Here is a 19,771-nt window from a genome sequence, read left to right on the forward strand (position 1 = left end):
ATTAATTTGGGACAGTGCTTTTTTAATACCTTGCCAGTTAAAATGGACTATTAAATGAAAATGTTTAGCAGTTCAATTTAAAGATGGGACATTTTTGTTATTGACAACCTTATGGTGGATGACTCCTGAAAAGTCAGGTTTTAAACTTAAATCATGATGAAATTCAAATTGGACGTAATTTTCTCAGTAACCTCCATTTGGTGGTGCTGTTTCCATAGTGAGGAAAGCCAGTGTAGTAACTGTCCTGTTTGACAATGTTTTGTACCAATAAGGATAATCAGTAGTAGTTGCCACATTGAGAGTGGTTTTATAAGCTTTTTCTTTTTGGTATATTTTTCCATTTGTTGTTTTGGCCTTGGCAACCATTTGTTTTATGTGCACCATATTCAAAGAATGCATCAGTGTGAAATGTTTAAACAAAAAAATGACTGCTTGGTTTCACATGGTATTGCCCATTTTGTGTCCTCGTTTTGAGTTGCAGCAGATGAACAATCCTGTTTTAACTTCAAGTATACAATACTTTGATTTACTATTGTGCACGAATGTCTGAAAGCACAAATTAGAATTTATTCTACCTAACTGATGCTACTGACAATTCATTTACCGCTTGTTGGATAATATTGCAGCATTCTCCCAGTGCTGTAGCCCACCATTCTATTTTAATTTTAATCTCAGTAATTTTCCCATGGCATTAACCCATGCTACCTTTGCAATCTTCTGCAGCCTTACATCCCCACAATATCCTTTGGTTCCCTGACTCTAGCCTCCTGTATATCCGACCAACTCTCCCCATTCCGCTTTCAGTCGGAGAGCTTGCAACTGCCTCGACCCTGCTTTTTGGAACTCCCTCTCCTCCCATTTGAAAACTTTTCAAAACACAAGCTACTCAAACTTTCAGTCACCTTTTTCAATTCTCCTGGTAAGGCTCAGTGCCTGCTGCTATTCTCCTCTAAAGGAGATTTTTCCATGTTAACGGGGCTATTTTAATACAAATTGTTAATTTATGGTTTGGCAGTTGTGAAAATGGGTGATAGTGTTATGGGAACAGAACATATTTTTATCTAGTGTTGCCAAATTCATGGGATTGTTGGGTTGTGTTTACTTAACTCATAAGATATATTCAGTGATCATTGCAGTTTCGCTCGCTCCCAGTTAAATCCTGGATAGTGATTTATAGATCATCTGATGTAAAGTTAAATTGGGTATAATGGCTCAGTTGGTAGACTTTGGTTTCAAGTTCCACTCCGGAGTCTTGAGCACTAAATCTAGGCTGACACTCCAGGGCCATACTGAGGGGATGCTGTCTTTCAGATGAGACGTTAAGCTGAGGCCCCGTCTGCCCTCCCACTTGGATATAAAAATGCTGTGACGTTATTCGAAGAAGTGCAGGGTGTCCTGGCCAATGTTCATTCCTCAACAAACATGACAAAAACAGATTATCTGGTCATTATCACATTGCTGTTTGTGGGAGCTTGGTGTTTGCAAGTTGGCTGCCGCAACTTCTACATTACAATAGTAACTACACTTCAAAAATACTTCATTAACTGTAAAGCACTTTGAGATGTCCTGAGGTCGTGAAAGGTCCTATATAAATGTAAGACTTTCTTTTTATACTGTATTAAATTATTTCAGTGCTTTAATTTAATTTAATTCTTTCCCCATTAATCTTCAGCTAACAATGAACCATACATGAAGGTTTCAGCCAGTGAGTCAAAAATAACCAGTGCCGTTTGGGGACCTCTTGGAGAATTTGTCATTGCAGGACATGAGAATGGTGAATTGGTGCAATATAGTGCTAAGGTAAGAAGAAACTGCAGAATGATTGCCTGGCATTGAGTGGCAGCATTGTCATATAAATGAAGTGCTGTGCATGCTTCCAGGGATCACCACGTGACAGTACAGTTTTGTTCTCTGCTTCCTGAGGAAAAGTAACAATGATAGCTAAAGTAACTAGCTATTCCCATTGCCACTAGCTTAATCATTACTGGCCTATGTAGGCCGTCTGATGGTCTGTAGCCGGAATGGTGAGTCATGTACCGACAGTGCATCAAGAACCCACATACTGATGAATAGTGATGCTGTATGTATAACTCTTCTCTACTGCTGTCTCTGTTGGTGTCAGCGAGGGTGGGAGTTTGCCTATACTGTTGTAAAATAATTATAGGTTATAGCGGTTTCATTTTCATGAAGTATTGGTAAATTTGCCTCTATTTGCATTAAACAGTATTTCTCTACTTATAGAGATAGTGAGAGGAAAAAGCGAGCACAGGTGGAAAAAGGAATCATAGGATTGTTCAGAATAGCAGGAATTAAACTGACCAAGAAATAGCATAAGCACATGCAAATGACAGAAGGTGGGAAATGAAATTAATGTGGAGAAAATTAAGAATAGGAACCAAATTAAAAGAGGATATCTGTCATACTGACAAACATAATAAAAGGCAAACAGAGCTACTACTTTAATACCGGGTGACGATGTCCATTATTGTGTCGGAGTGATATCCCTGTCTAGGTGTCTCTGAGTATCATTGCAGCATCTACCCGATTATCAATCGGACTTTTTCTGTGCTGTTGTAATTAGTATGTTGTATGGAGATGCAGAGAAATGTATTTCTGTTATTGGGAAGAGAGAAATAGTCAACTAAGAATGTTGTATTTTTACTGGTTGGTCTAAGCTAGAAAAGGTGTTCTGATTATGTCATAAAATGAAGTTAGTTTTATTTTTTATTAGAAATGCAATAGCCTTTGTACAAATTGGGAATCATCTTAATTCCATTTCCAACAACCTATTTAATTTGCAGTTACGGGGTGAATGGGCCAAATGTTATCAGCTACCACTATATCACAATCTTGTAACATTTTAATTACTTGTGTAATATATCAGTGATGTACAAGGAGTTGTCCAGGAAAACCTGCCTCCATTTTTTTTTCTCATCAGTAGTAATGCTGAAAAGGGATAAAGTTAGGTTATGTTGCTGGCAATTCCTGTTAATCCACCAGTCAATCGGGTAGATGCTGCAATGATACTCAGAGACACCTAGACAGGGATATCACTCCGACACAATAATGGACATCGTCACCCGGTATTGAAGTAGTAGCTCTGTTTGCCTTTTATTATATTTGTCACTATGACAGATATCCTCTTTTAATTTGATTGATGAAGGAAGGGCAGTGGATGTTATCTATATAGACTTTAGTAAAGCCTTTGACAAGGTCCCGCATGGCAGACTGGTACAAAAGGTGAAGTCACACGGGATCAGAGGTGAGCTGGCAAGATGGATACAGAACTGGCTCGGTCATAGAAGACAGAGGGTATCAGTGGATGGGTGTTTTTCTGAATGGAGGGATGTGACTAGTGGTGTTCCGCAGGGATCAGTGCTGGGACCTTTGCTGTTTGTAGTATATATAAATGATTTGGAGGAAAATGTAGCTGGTCTGATTAGTAAGTTTGCGGACGACACAAAGGTTGGTGGAGTTGCAGATAATGATGAGGATTGTCAGAGGATACAGCAGGATATAGATCGGTTGGAGACTTGGGCGGAGAAATGGCAGATGGAGTTTAATCCGGACAAATGTGAGGTAATGCATTTTGGAAGGTCTAATGCAGGTGGGAGGTATACAGTAAATGGCAGAACCCTTAGGAGTATTGACAGGCAGAGAGATCTGGGCGTACAGATCCACAGGTCACTGAAAGTGGCAACGCAGGTGGATAAGGTAGTCAAGAAGGCATACGGCATGCTTGCCTTCATCGGTCTAGGCATAGAGTATAAAAATTGGCAAGTGATGTTGCAGCTGTACAGAACCTTAGTTAGGCCACTGTTGGAATATTGCGTGCAATTCTGGTCGCCAGAAGGACGTGGAGGCTTTGGAGAGGGTACAGAGGAGGTTTACCAGGATGTTGCCTGGTCTGGAGGGCATTAGCTATGAGGAGAGGTTGGAAAAACTCGGATTGTTTTCACTGGAACGACAGAGGTGGAGGGGCGACATGGTAGAGGTTTACAAAGTTATGATTGGCATGGACAGAGTGAATAGTCAGAAGCTTTTTCCCAGGGTGGAAGAGTCAGTTACTAGGACATAGGTTTAAGGTGCGAGGGGCAAAGTTTAGAGGGGATGTGCGAGGCAAGTTTTTTACACAGAGGGTGGTGAGTGCCTGGAACTTGCTGCCAGGGGAGGTGGTGGAAGCAGATACGATAGCGACGTTTAAGAGACATCTTGACAAATATATGAATAGGAAGGGAATAGAGGGATATGGGCCCCGGAAGTGCAGAAGGTGTTAGTTTAGGCAGGCATCAAGATCGGTGCAGGCTTGGAGGGCCGAATGGCCTGTTCCTGTGCTGTACTGTTCTTTGTTCATCCAGGATGAAATGCCACCAAGATAATTGTAATAATGTAGAAAAGTAAATTAGTAAACTTAAGACATGGCCTAGTCTGATCTCTGTGGAATCGTTCCAAAAATTGGGTCACATGCCAGAAATTAAGTATTCCTGCCTGCGGTATTAATCTGCAATCATAGAGAGATACAGCACTGAAACAGGCCCTTCGGCCCACCGAGTCTGTGACGACCATCAACCACCCATTTATACTAATCCTACATTCCCTACCACATCCCCACCTTCCCTCAATTCCTTTACCACCTACCTACACTGGGGGCAATTTACAATGGCCAATTTACCTATCAACCTGCAAGTCTTTGGCTGTGGGAGGAAACCGGAGCACCCGGCGGAAACCCAGACAGTCACAGGGAGAACTTGCAAACTCCGCACAGGCAGTACCCAGAACTGAACCCGGGTCACTGGAGCTGTGAGGCTGCGGTGCTAACCACTGCGCCACTGTGCTGCCCAAATGTCACTGATAAACTGAGAATCTGCATTGTCTGTAGTCATTGTTTGATTCTTAAGTGGTTTTAAATTATAATTTCCCCAGTGTTACAGTGGAGGTCCTCCTCTGTCTCCTTTCTAAACATTTCTTTTACTATCCATTATCACCTTTGTATGTTAGTTTTAATACTCTTGGTGAAGAAAATTGCTTCTATTTCTTTAAAGGAAATTAAAGGCGTTTCTCAAATAAGCCATTTTGAATTATAATCATTTATTTGAAAAATCCCGAGTCTTGAGAATGGTGAATTTCTAACGGACCTTCCTAAGTTATGATGTCCTCTCTTTTGGCTTGGAATGCATTTTAAGTGCTGCAGGTTGTATTTCATCACGACAGTACTACCAATTCTAGATAATAATTGATTTTTACTATTTTTTTGGAGGAAAGCATATTTACCTGAAAGGCATGTTCCTGGTTTGTCTGTCTATTCTACATCAGTTAATAAATTTGGGCCATTGAGAGAGTTCTGTTTTGTTATCTTAGAATATTGACTGTGCTATTAAATATATATTTTCAAAATGACTAAACAATGGTAAATTATTAGTTTTTTGCAATTATTGACATTTCACTTACTTTACTTTATTGATTTTTTTTTAAAATCTGACAGTCTGGGGAAGTAATGACAAAAGTAAAAGAACACACCAAGCAAATTAACGACATCCAAACATCCTTAGACCTGACCATGTTTATCACTGCTTCAAAGGATAGTACGGCAAAGGTAAGGAATTTTTTTTATTTGGCACTTATTGATTCAGATATTACCATGTAGTTTTTCTAGTGTAAACTTAACTGTAGATTCAACCAGATTCAGAACACTGTTCCAAACTGAGCTTGTAGAGATATTGATATGTTAATGTACAAAGTCTGTTTTGCAATCTTAGAATTGGGGAGTTTTGTTTAAGTTTAAAAATTGATCAGCCTGGTTTTCCCATGGGCCTCTGTTTGGTGCCTCAACTCAGTCGACTGCTGCGGTGCTGTCAGAGACACCAGCTCTCCAATCCCCAGCATTCAGCTCTTGCTTCCATGTCTGGAACAGAGCTAGGATGAGGTTAGGAGCCATGTGGTTCTAGAAGAACCCAAACTGAACATTGATGCTCAGTTTATTGGTGAGTTGGTGTCATTTATCTTGGAGTCATAGAGTTATACAGCACAGAAACAGGCCCTTCGGCCCACCGAGTCTGTGCTGACCAACAACCACCCATTTATACTAATCCTACATTAACACCATATTCCCTACCACATCCCCACCATTCTCCTACCACCTACCTACACTAGGGGCAATTTATAATGGCCAATTTACCTATCAACCTGCAAGTCTTTGGCTGTGGGAGAAAACCGGAGCACCCAGTGGAAACCCATGCGGTCACAGGGAGAACTTGCAAACTCCGCACAGGCAGTACCCAGAACCGAACCCGGGTCGCTGGAGCTGTGAGGCTGCGGTGCTAACCACTGTGCCACACTGTGTTGTTTAAGAATGCCCGAAAGTGTAAAGATTATAAAATTATTTTTAAAAAGTGCATAAACAACAAATATATAGATATAAAAGCAAAATACTGCAGATGCTGGAAATCTGAAATAAAAACAGCAAGTGCTGGAAATAAAAACAAGAAATGCTGGAATCACTCAGCAGGTCTGGCAGTATCTGTGGAGAGAGAAACAGAGTTAACGGCTGGGATTTTACCCTAGACGGACGGGAGCCTGCCACCGACTGAAGAGTTGGTGGTGAACCCGCTTCTGCCTCGCCTGGGGATCTGACCCATATTTTGCGGGTCGCTGGGCTTCAATTGGTGTGAGGCGGGACTTCCACCCGCTTGAGGTAGGAAGTCCCGCCTAATAGAGCTGCCAGCCAATCAACAGGCCGGCAGCTCTTAGTCCCACTAGCGCCACTGGGAGCGGTGGCCACTGCTGGGACTACAGCCCAGCATCAAGAAAAGATGTCGGGGAGCCTGGAGAAAAGCTAAGTTTTGCTTGCCTCACCTGGGGTAATCGGTCGGGCCCCAACGAGGCAAGGGTAGTCAATTGGGGGGAAGTGGGGGGGCATGTGGGGGATGGTTGGGCTAGCAGATGCGGCCCTCCGTCGGGCACACTGTGCCCGACGATCATGAGAGCACCCTCCCTCCTTGAGATTCGAGAGCCGCCTGGTTTTGTCAGGCAGCTTCTCTCGGTCCTCGCCGCCCGACCAGCCACGGGTAAAATCCCTCTGGAGGTGGGCGAAGGCCCCTAAGTGGCTGTTAAGTGGTCACTTAAGGACCTTGATTGGCTTGGGGTGGGCGGGCCGTTTTTCGCTCCGCTGCCTTGCATAATGTGGCGGCGGGTTGGGAACAGCCCCCGGAGCCTCCCGCTCCATTTTACGCCTTCCCTTCACCACCATCCCGCTCTTTGGGGTGACTTAAAATTCCGGCCAATGTTTCGGGTCACCTTTCATCAGAAATATATTGACTTGTGTCATCCATGGCAACTCAGTTTCAGCTGTGTAAACTTGTGTTTGATTAAAGTAAAACTTGCTTTTTCAATTTTCTTGAAGAGTTCTTAATCTTTATCACAGCTGTTTGACTCTGCAACTTTTGAACACTTGAAAACATTCAGGACTGAACGGCCTGTAAATTCAGCTGCTATTTCACCTATTGTGGAACATGTAAGTTGATCAACATACAGGAATTGTGTGTATGTATACTTCTTAACCAAATACAATTCAAGCTCATTCATGTACCATGCCTTTTATTGCTTGAAATTATTGAATTAGGAGCAGGAGTAGGCCACTCTGCCCCTCGAGCCTGCTCCTCCATTCAACAAGATCATGGTTGATGTGATTGTAACCTCAGCTCGACATTCCCGCCTTCCCCCGATAACCTTTCACCCCCTTGCTTATCCAGCATTGATCTACCTCTGCCTTAAAAATATTCAAAGACTGTGCTTCCACCGCCTTTTGAGGAAGGGATTTCTAAAGACTCACTACAATGAGAGAAAAAAGTTCTTCTCATCTCGTCTTAAATGGGCGACCCTTTATTTTTAAACAGTGACCCCTAGTTCTAGATTATCCCACTAGAGGAAACATCATTTCCCCATCCACCCTGTTAGGACCCCACAGGATCTTATATGTTTCAATCAAGTCACCTCTTACTCTTCCAAACTCCAGCAGATACAAGAACACAAGAAATAGGAGCAAAAGTAGACCATATAGCCCATGGCACCTGCTCCACAATTCAATATGATCATAGCTGATCTTGGACTTCACTTCCACTTTCCCGCCCACTCCCCATATCCCTTGATTCCCTGTGAGACCAAAAATCTATCTATCCCAGCCTTAAATGTATTCAATGATGGAGCATCCACAACCCTCTGGGGTAGAGAATTCCAAACCTGGCCTGTCCAACCTTTCCTCATAAGACAACCCACCCATTCCAGTTATTCGTCTCGTCAACCTTCTCTGAACTGCTTCCATCACATTTACATCCTTCTTTAAATAAGGAGACCAATACTGTACACAGTACTTCAGATGTGGTCTCAGCAATACCTTGTACAACTGCAGCATAACCTCCCTACCTTTGTATTCAATTCACCTCGCAATAAACAGCAACATTGTATTAGCTTTCCAAAGTTGATTGATGAGGGAAGGGCTGTAGATGTCATATACATGGACTTCAGTAAGGCGTTTGATAAGGTTCCCCATGGTAGGCTGGTGGAGAAAGTGAAGTCGCATGGGGTCCAGGGTGTACTAGCTAGATGGATAAAGAACTGGCTGGGCAACAGGAGACAGAGAGTAGCAGTGGAAGGGAGTTTCTCAAAATGGAGACGTGTGACCAGTGGTGTTCCACAGGGATCTGTGCTGGGACCACTGTTTGTGATATACATAAATGATTTGGAGGAAAGTATAGGTGGTCTGATTAGCAAGTTTGCAGACGACACTAAGATTGGTGGAGTAGCAGATAGTGAAGGGGACTGTCAGAGAATACAGCAGAATATAGATAGATTGGAGAGTTGGGCAGAGAAATGGCAGATGGAGTTCAATCAGGGCAAATGCGAGGTGATGCATTTTGGAAGATCCAATTCAAGAGTGAACTATACAGTAAATGGAAAAGTCCTGGGGAAAATTGATGTACAGAGAGATTTGGGTGTTCAGGTCCATTGTTCCCTGAAGGTGGCAACGCAGGTCAATAGAGTGGTCAAGAAGGCATACGGCATGCTTTCCTTCATCAGACGGGGTATTGAGTACAAGGGTTGGCAGGTCATGTTACAGTTGTATAGGACTTTGGTTCGGCCACATTTGGAATACTGCGTGCAGTTCTGGTCGCCACATTACCAAAAGGATGTAGATGCTTTGGAGAGGGTGCAGAGGAGGTTCACCAGGATGTTGCCTGGTATGGAGGGCGCTAGCTATGAAGAGAGGTTGAGTAGATTAGGATTATTTTTATTAGAAAGACGGAGGTTGAGGGGGGACCTGATTGAGGTGTACAAAACCATGAGAGGTATAGACAGGGTGGATAGCAAGAAGCTTTTTCCCAGAGTGGGGGGATTCAATTACTAGGGGTCACGAGTTCAAAGTGAGAGGAGAAAAGTTTAGGGGGGATATGCGTGGAAAGTTCTTTACGCAGAGGGTGGTGGGTGCCTGGAACGCGTTGCCAGCGGAGGTGGTAGACGCGGGCACGATAGCGTCTTTTAAGATGTATCTAGACAGATACATGAATGGGCAGGAAGCAAAGAGATACAGACCCTTAGAAAATAGGCGACATGTTTAGATAGAGGATCTGGATCGGCGCAGGCTTGGAGGGCCGAAGGGCCTGTTCCTGTGCTGTAATTTTCTTTGTTCTTTGTTCAAATTATGTACTGTACCTGCATACTAATCTTTTGTGATTCATGCACCAGGACACCTAGATCCCTCTGCATCTCAGAGCTCTGCAATCGCTCACCATTTAGATAATATGCTTTTTTATTCTTCATACCAAAAGCTTTTATTTTCTGCAATAACCTTTGATGTGGCACCTTTTCAAATGCCTTCTGGAAATCTAAGAGTACATCCACCAGTTCCCTTTTATCCACAGCACATGTTACTTCTTCAAAGAACTCCAATTAATTGGGTCAACATGATTTCCCTTTCACAAAACCATGTCGACTGCCTGATTACCTTGAGTTTTTCTAAGTGCCCTGCTATAATGTTTTTAATAGCTTCTCACATTTTCCCTATGACAGATGTTAATCTAATTGGTGCTTTCTGTCTCCCTCCCTGCTATTTTCCAATCTAATGGAACCTTCCTCGAAACTAGCGAATTTTGGAACGTTAAAACCAAAGCATCAACTATCTCACTAGCCACTTCTTTTAAGTCCCTAGGATGAAGTCCATCAGGAACCGGGGACTTGTCCTCCTGCAGTTCCAACAATTTGCTCAGTATACTCAGTTTAGTCAGTGAGAATTGCTGATTTGATGTCCTGCCCACCTCCCCTTTCTGTCTTTAGAGCCATGCATAACTGGTGATGTATTTTCTGTACAGTGATTCATGGAACATTTTCTAGGTCATTTAAGCACCTCACTTTCGAATTTCCAGAATGCATTGAAATAAAAATGAATTGTGGGAGAAGTGGATAACTTACCACTGTCACAATTTCTGACTCTTCATTAATCTAAGTGAAATCTAAGCAATGGAAAGTCCTTGGAAGTTTCTGATTCTAGTTCAGAAGTAGGAAAGCATGATCGATAGGATGTGTGCTAGATGTAGTGTTTTTATATAAAAACAAATTGTTTCCACTACAGTTCATGCAAATTTAAGTAAATAGTTACAGAACTGATCCTGTTGTGTATCACAAAAGTTCATTTGATCAACTTCTATTTTGCGTGACTCATTTGTATTCTAAAATGTCATTTAATCTGGTTAGTTTTCTAATTGGAAATGTGAACCATCTTCTAAAATAGCAATATCAATTCCTTTGTGTTGCTATATCACAAGTTTCATCTTGCTTTTTCATTGATAATGGGTAAGTGGGATTTGTAATGAGTTTTAATTATGCAGCTTGGCTATTACAATTCATGCCATTACTTCGTACCACAGTGTTGTTCATTGTAATCAGCAAATGCAGTTAGTGTTAAAACTTAAATTGTTTCCAAATGCAGCTTCTCGTTATCTTTTAACTTTCACACTTCTAACACATCATAGTTTCTGCTTTAATTAGTACTCACAATTGCAAGTCCAGTCGGAGTACTCTGGCAAATAATGCTAATACTTGAACAGTTTTCATTTAAACTGCTAGAGTAGAGCAGTCGTGGTCAAAGATGGACCTTGTACTTTCAGACCTTTTCTCAACAAATGTTTTTTCTTTCAGTGGTGTGGAGTTTACGTGTAAAGGATTTGCACTTTGAGGTGTAAATCATTTATTTGTTTAGAAACTAAGACCCAGATTTTTTTTTTTTTAAAAGAAGGTATTCATTCTTGAAAGTATTTCATGAATGCTTGGGTGTGGAAAAATACTTTTCTGATACAGTCAAAGGCACAAAATACTAATTCATTTTGAGGAATTTCTGAGGTAGTTGAAACCTGTGATCTGATTTGGTGATTGATAAATTAATACATAAAATGAGTGTAAATAAGCTTTATTCTGTGACTTCCAGTTATTGCATTAATATTTAGTTGGGAGCAATGTATTTAGTGTACGTTGTCTCAGATAGGATTAGTATTCCACTTAAATTGTTGTTGCACTTAATTTACTGCATTCCAATGTAAAGTACCATCTTTCACTTGTACCTTCCAGCTCTCTCTCTCTCTCAGAAGTTGAGGTCTTTCCCCAATGATGGTGTAGATAGAAGAAAGCTGATACTGCTATCATTGCCTCTATGGATGCAATAGTTTCCTTCATACATCACTCTTTGGAGACATTCAGCTTAATGGAAAAAGTCATTTTCAATTAAGCAGTTCCTGCCTCAGTGGCTTGGAGATGAAGGTTATTCATGTGTTGGTACTAATGTTATCTGCCTTTCTGCTTGCTGAGACCTACTCTTATTGGGGCGATTTCCATTTTTATCCCCTATAAGAATGGCACCTTCTTCCATGACTTAATAGGTTTCCATAGCTTTGTAATTTAAACTGTTACCTACAAATTTCCTTTTGTTCATTCTTTTGGAGGGAGGAAGGATGATAATACAAACCATAGTTGAGATTGGAACGCTCTCTAGAACCCCTTGATCTGTTTTATTCCCGCGGTGGAATTGTAGGTTATGCTACTTATGATTTCTCAAAATGGAAAGAGATTTGGAACATAACCAATAAGCATTATACTTAGATAAAAGCTAAATGATATTAAGAACAGTAATCTTATAATGGTCACAGTGCTGTATGTGATTCTCTTGTAGCTGGGGGAACCTAACTGGGAGGTGTTTGCACAGGTTTCCCTTTAGCTGAGAAATGTTATTTTTCCTCCGATAGGAGAAATAATACTTCACCCAGCACTTTTTAAAGCAGTTATCCAAGAATAAGCAGTGTGGTCATTTTTAAAATAACAAGTTGGGTTAAATGCCATTTTGTTTTGCCCCCAAGTTCCACTTATTATGAAACCTTTATTTAGACTAGGGGTTTCTATAGTACATCCCCTGGGAGTCGTGTAGTCTGGGATACAGTAATCTAACCTATGAAGCCAAGCAGTTTAGCTCTAATTTGACATTACCTTTTTCACGAGTTTGTCCAATTTTAATGTTGTGGGCCAGGTGGTTTAAAAAGGTTTGCTCTTGGCACCATTATGCCATTAATGCATAAATCCTAAATCAGAACACCCGGATATTTTAGTGTGCACAGCTTGAGTTGTATGCAAGTTATTTGGAATTATTTTAAACTTTATATGTGACCGTTGTTTGCACCTCAGCAGCCCACAAAGAAAGCTTGAATGCTCCTGATTAACTGCTTGTCTGCTGATATGATCAGAACTGACAGCAAAAATGATGCATTAGGTTAAGGACCCATTTTGAAACCATCACAATAATGGTTTAGAGCTATCGCTAGTTGAGTTTAGCAGGCAACATTTTTAGCTATTAACACTGTCATCAAATTTTATTCAGTCAAGGTTAAAGTGTCAGTGTAATTTTGTGACCCAACATACTGTTCATGTGAAATTAAATCATCTTGAGTATGTGTCTTTTCTGGGTAAAGTCATGTAACGGGATCTGTACAGTAGCAGTGTTCATGAAAAATGGCACACTTTCCTGTTTAATTGACCATATCCAGTGCTGACCTAGATAGTGATGAGACCACCATAGATTCTTAGTGCAACACATGCAGTGAACATTAAAGCGTGATTGTTTCTTTGTGTTAAACCTTGATGGTGTAGAATTTGGTTTGCATTTTACAACTTGTAACGATGTTTTCTTCATGTAGAAGATTTTTACCTGTCACAGCATTGAATTTGAAAGCAGATGTAGTAAAGCAGAATCTCGACAGCTGTAATGTGCATCTGAACATTGCAGCTTTTCTGAATTGGGGGCTGGGTCCTGCTGCTCATTACCAGTATACGGTGTATTACACATGTTTCGATGTCTGGACACCATTCCCTTTCAGTTAATGGCTAAAAGCCATTGTACTGCACCCCAGAGCATCCTGTGTAAATCTGACCAGTTAGTGAAGTATTACTGTTGTTAATGTAGTATTGTTATAGTCCGCTGTGGCTAATCGTCTTAACACTAGATTTTGATTTGATAGGTTGTCCTTGGTGGTGGTCAAGAAGCCATGGATGTAACAACGACCTCTACCAGAATTGGTAAATTTGAGGCCCGGTAAGTAGCCAACACTGGTGTGGAATTAATTCACTCTGAACTTCGTTTTGTTTTGCTTGTTTTGAGAGTTTGGTCCAACATTTAAGAACTCAGCAAATATGCTGACTTAGACTCTTTTTTAAGAATGTGTTGGAAATGCCACGACAGTAGTGTCCAGTGTATACATTTTATGTGATTCACTCAGTAAGCTTTGTGCCCTATGCAACATTAATTAGGAGTGATATTGTGCACCATTCGGATGTTTTGATCTCTTCATTGTGCAACTTTGAGTTTTTGAAGTTTATTTTCAGAAGAATGTGATTAGCTGATGCTACTTGATATTTGGATTGGGCAACATCCGCTTAAATTTTGAAAGTTGTATTTATAATTTCACAGTGAAACGGGCTTATCTGCATTTCAGCTGTTTGCCACTAGTTCTGTCGGAATTTTTTCAGCCTGATGCTCGACATTGCTCCATCGCATAGCTTTTACTATTTGTATTCCACCTCCTACTTTTGGTGAATAAAACCACGTTATTTATTCTATTGGTCTTGTCTTCATTTCCATGCCCAGAATATTGTTGCACCATATGTGCAGGACCTGAATTTGAGGACTGTTAATATCAGCCAAATTTCATTGCCTGGTGCCTTATCTGAGATCAACTAATTCAGCATAAACCTGGAATTCAAACTAGCATCTTCCTGATCTTAATACCTGAGACAGAAGATTTACTTTGGAGTCTTCAAAACAGCTTCTTATACTTGTTTTAAATTAATATTATCTTAAGTAATCTCAGTTGAGGAACTTTATTGATGGTGCTTTTAGCTTTGAACCAGAGAGCCTTGAATTCAGTTTTAGTTGCTCAAAACATTCAGATCGCAGTACACTTAAATGAATTTTTCCAGATTGTGATTGCAGAGGCCTCCAACTGGGGTTTGATCTATATGATGCTCTGTGCTCACTCCAAACTGTCTATATCGGCATTGGGGAAATTGTGTGACAGTCATCATTCATGGAGCCCGTATTGACCAGAGATGAAGTGGAATATTCAAATATTTAGCTTTTTTAAAAAAAAAAATAGCAGTCCACCTTTGGGGAAAGAAAAGCTATCAGCAAAGGCTCTGATCTACACGAGGGCATGCTATTGAATAGTGAAAGGGTAATATTGGTCGGAGTTGTTGAGCAATCTGTTAATCAGATTATTCCACCCGCATGGCTTCAGAGAAAATACATTGGATGATGAGGTGAGAGGGGCTGTTGTTTGGAGTTTTCTGTGGAACTGTATGATAGTTTAATGAATTCTTTTTCCCTTTTTAGATTTTTCCATTTGTCATTTGAAGAGGAGTTTGGTAGAGTGAAGGGTCACTTTGGACCAATCAACAGTGTAGCTTTCCATCCAGACGGAAAAAGGTATGTTGGCACAATAATTTGAAAACTGTGTTTGAAACTTTCCAATAAAGTATAACATGAGTTGCAGTGAAACGAGCACAAGAGGGGTTTTAATTTTATTGTTTTAAGTCCTGAGTTTTACTGATGTTTAGAAGTGTATAGAGACAATTGATATTCTAGGGCTCCTCGTTTCATGGCTCTGAGGATATCTAGCAAACTAAAGGGAGTTTATGCATGGCTGCCAGTAAATTTTAAGACATTTTGGATATATTACTATAATACCCTAGTTTACTTTTTAGTGCAATCAAATTATCATTACATGAATTATGAAAGCCGACTGCTTGGAAGATGTTGCCGATGGCATTGGAGAAATTGCCCTCACCATTTTATAGATGTCTTGAGTAACAAATTATTTAGATGGAGGAAATGAATTCAGCAGACCAGTGTGGTAATGGTTCGAATTTGCCTGAACGGATTGAATTTTGGAAGGCTCTTAGTAAAATGCTGCAAGGACAATGGACAGTGTGAGTGAAAGAGTGGGAAAAAGAAGGAATCAGTGCAGCCAAACCTGATTCCAAATTTGATATGGTGGACATTTACACCAATACCTTCTTAGAAAACACAGCAAATAAGATTAAGGTACAACTTCAAATTTTGGGTTTGGCTAGAATGTATAGGATCTAATCTAATCAATAATTATTCTTCTTTACAGTTACAGTAGCGGAGGTGAAGATGGTTACGTGAGAATACATCATTTTGACCCACAGTATTTTGAATTTGAGATGGAATTTTAAGGAGTTAAGGAGAGATCATTATTTTCAAATGGTATTGCAAGATTTATTTTGTTAAATAAATGAATACAAAAGAACATAAACATCATTTACGCACTCTGTATTTCATTGATTCAATTATTCAACTTAATTGGATTCTTATGCAGCAAATATGATGTAGTTTAATTGCAAAAAGACCAACAGAAAAATCATTTGCCCCATTTAATTTGCTGTAATTTTGCAGCTGCATATTCTATACCAAGTTGCAAAGACCACCATTAGTTCTTGGGGTTCCCTTTTTTCAACATTGACGTTAATGGAACTGAGAGCATGTTTATGAATTGTATTCTGAATTAGCACACTGGAATAAAGAACTGTTTCAACAATGTTCTGAAATAAAAATCAGTTGTTTGAGCATACAAATTGATTGGCTCTCAGTGAAGTTATTTTAAACCTATATTCTCTATATTGTTGAAATGATTAATGCTCAGGATGCTAAACCTGGTTTATCTTTTGTGTATGAAGACCTTTACTATTGCAGTCCGTTTGTCCAAGAAAGATGTTCAAACAGGAGTTTGCACATTGCTCACACAATTTCATGGCCACATATTAACATTGAAAATATCTTGTTACAAGATACGATTAAAATTGATCCTGCGTGGGTTTCACTGTACATTTGGATTTGGTATTCTTTGCTAAACTTACTACTAAAGTGTGTACATTGACACACATTCATAATTGCAAAAAAGTCTTGCCTTGATCTTGTTCCACATGTTATTGAATAGTTACAAATATTTCTTTCTTGGCTTGTATATAACCTCTACTATGATGGCTTTCACATAACTGTTTGGAAAGTGTGTACATGCTAGTTTTTGCATCCAATACCAGTCTATCAAATTTTTGGTCATGGCTGTAGTTGCGTGAGTCAAAACCAGTAATAAATGTTTTATGAATAGACTATTATCTTCTCTCAAAGCTGTGGGGAAACCATTGTTGAGGTTCAGAATTGATATTACGCAATATAACAGCTACTGATAAAACTTACAAGTTACTTTTGGTTATTTCATTCTTGAATTGCTGGATTCAGTGTAGGCTTTTACCTAATCTCTCTCACAATTGTAATGGTTTACTTGCAATCACTATTACATATTAAACCTGAGAGTAGTCTCCAGATTCTAAATGTATTGAAACAGTTGCTGGCACCATGAACCTTGCGCTAAGTAACCAAACTGATTGGAATGGAGCCTGACCTAACATTACACAAAAGCCCGTAACTGAGTAAGAAATGAAGCCCTGATGGGATAAATAAAGAAGGCAAAATATAGGGTCTGTCTGTACTGAGCAGATGTATCGTCTACCTCACCTCCTCACGGAGCAGGATTTTGACTCCTTTATTGCCCCCAACCTAAATGAATCAGAACCTCTTCCCCAGCTCCACCTTTACCAGTTCCATTTCCTGTTCCAACTTACCCAATACTACCAAGTCCTTCTACCCAAACCCAGGCCGCCCTACTATGTTTCATTTCCCTTCCTCTCTCATTCCTCCTATTCCCATTCTTATTCCTTCTTCCTCTCCTCCCTGTCTCTTTTATTCAACTGTTTTCACCCACCCCTCCTCTTCTGCTCTGCAAAATGTGGCATTAAATGAAAAACGTCAATGGAATCCATGATTCAGTTGCAGCATCTCAGGCATGCTATTAGGTAAGGCTCCAATGGACCAGATTTCTGGTCCAAGGGAACAAGAAACTGACTGAGTCTTCCAGGCTGGTCTGTTGCATTTAATGAATAATTTAAGAATGGTAGTGTCAGACCTAACTAGTTCACTCACCAGCTGTTTTGACCAGGTAATGGTGTGAACGTGAAGTAGAAACCAATAGATCTTTTTAGTGTCTTTTTTTTCTCCTTTAGGTGAGATAGCCTTATGAGTATGATTGCCAGTTTGGGCTGGAAAACTAATCTCCTGATGGAGTTACACCAGAGACCAGCAGAACTTTCAAAGAACTTTGGGCCCAACTAATGTCAAACATGCAATTTTAAAAAGACTTAAATTTTCCACTTGCAGTAAAATATCGATGGTACTGAATTGAAAAGGAAAGAGAAACAGGCGTGTCCCATTAAAACCTAGTATATCTCGAGTTATTAAAGTTTATTTTTATAGTCTAACTTGTGATCCATTTTGCAAGTTCAATTTTGACTAACAATTTCTACACTCCTGGCCTGAACACAGCGACACAAGGTTTGTACATGGCAAATTATTCATATTACATTTTTCAAAAAGGATTTAAGATAAATAAGATGTCCAGAGTCTCTCATGCATAAGAGGAGTCACTCCTGTGTTTTATGTAGATCTGACTTATGCATCATTGCTGTTCCTGAAGCGGATCTGCTGGAGCATATCAATCACCAGTTCTTGGAGACCATCCTCGTGCTTCCAACCCCTGTCTCTATGAGCATTGCTGTCTTCAAAGCTCATTGGCCATCCATCAGCTAAAATAAACAGAGAAAATGAACAAGTGGTGCAGTGGTTAGCACCGCAGCCTCACAGCTCCAGTGACCCGGGTTCAGTTCTGGGTACTGCCTGTGGAGTTTGCAAGTTCTCCCTGTGTCTGCGTGGGTTTTCTCTGGGTGCTCCGGTTTCCTCCCACAAGCCAAAAGACTTGCAGGTTGTTAGGTAAATTGGCCAATATAAATTGCCCCTAGTGTAGGTAGGTGGTAGGGAAATATAGGGACAGGTGGGGATGTGGTAGGAATATAGTAGGGATTAGTGTAGGATTAGTATAAATGGGTGGTTGATGGTCGGCACAGACTCGGTGGGCCAAAGGGCCTGTTTCAGTGCTGTATCTCTGAAACTAAAACTATGTCCACATGCGGCAAGACCTGGACAACATCTAGGCTTGGGCTGATAAGTGGCAAGTAACACTCGTGCCACACGTGCCAGGCAATGACCATCTCCAACAAGAGAGAATCTAACCATACCCCCTTGGCGTTCAATGGCATTACCATTTCTGAATCCCCCACTATCAACATCCTGGAGGTTACCATTGACCAGAAACTGAACTGGACCAGCACATAAATGTTGTGGCTACCAGAGCAGGTCAGAGGCTGGGGATTCTGCAGCAAATAACTCGCCTCCTGTCCGCCATCTACAAGGCACAAGTCAGGAGTGTAATGGAATGCTCTCAACTTGCCTGGATGGGTGCAGCTCCAAGAACACTCAAGAAGCCTGACACCATCCAGGACAAAGCTGCCCACTTGATTGGCATCCCATCCACCCCCTCCACCACCGACGCACAGTGGCAGCAGTGTGTACCATCTACAAGCTGCACTCACCAAGAAACTCACTAAGGCTCCTTCGACAGCACCTTGCAAACCCGTGACCTCTATCACCTCGAAGCACAAGGGCAGCAGATGCATGGGAACACCACCACCTGCAAGTTCCCCTCCAAGCCACACACCATCCTGACTTGGAACTATATCGCCGTTCCTTCACTGTCACTGGATCAAAATCCTGGAACTCCCTTCCTAACAGCACTGTGGGTGTACCTACACCCCAGGGACTGCAGCAGTTCAAGAAGACAGCTCACCATCACATTCTCAAGGGTAATTCGGGATGGGCAATAAATTTTGGCCTTGCCAATGACATCTACATCCTGCAAACGAATAAAAAAAATTCAAATCAGCTCATTTTGAATTTGTGTGTGCCTTTTCCAAAAATATGTGTGTATTCTTCTGGTTCTGGTTTACTGGTCAAAACATAACGGCATTCATTTGTGACATTAATTTTGAGCACAATATTTTAAGTAATATATTGGCTGATTGCACTGGTAAAGGTGACATTCTTATTTAATTATTCTGTGCTCTGTGCTGCTGCTGGGAAAGCGTCTTATTCATTGCAATAGTTAGTATAGTGGACAGCTGATCACCTTCACACTCCAGTGAACAAATTATTGTTACAGATTAGCAGCAATGCCTATTTTAATAAAAATTTAATTTACTGCTACATATATTAATA

General features: G+C 40.6%; 1 protein-coding gene across 1 annotated transcript in view; it reads left to right on the forward strand.

Moving 5' to 3' along the window:
• eif3i (eukaryotic translation initiation factor 3, subunit I) overlaps positions 1–16,182 on the forward strand; it is a 34,149-nt gene extending 17,967 nt beyond the window's left edge. Inside the window, exons 6-11 of the mRNA XM_068011765.1 lie at positions 1,673–1,800; positions 5,483–5,593; positions 7,421–7,510; positions 13,548–13,621; positions 14,918–15,010; positions 15,702–16,182. Coding sequence (XP_067867866.1) covers positions 1,673–1,800; positions 5,483–5,593; positions 7,421–7,510; positions 13,548–13,621; positions 14,918–15,010; positions 15,702–15,783 — 578 coding nt within the window. The 3' untranslated portion in view covers positions 15,784–16,182. The remainder of the gene's footprint in view (positions 1–1,672; positions 1,801–5,482; positions 5,594–7,420; positions 7,511–13,547; positions 13,622–14,917; positions 15,011–15,701) is intronic.
• Positions 16,183–19,771: the final 3,589 nt, after the last annotated feature.

Source organism: Heterodontus francisci, chromosome 31, assembly GCF_036365525.1.
Source record: "Heterodontus francisci isolate sHetFra1 chromosome 31, sHetFra1.hap1, whole genome shotgun sequence".
NCBI lineage: Eukaryota > Metazoa > Chordata > Chondrichthyes > Heterodontiformes > Heterodontidae > Heterodontus > Heterodontus francisci.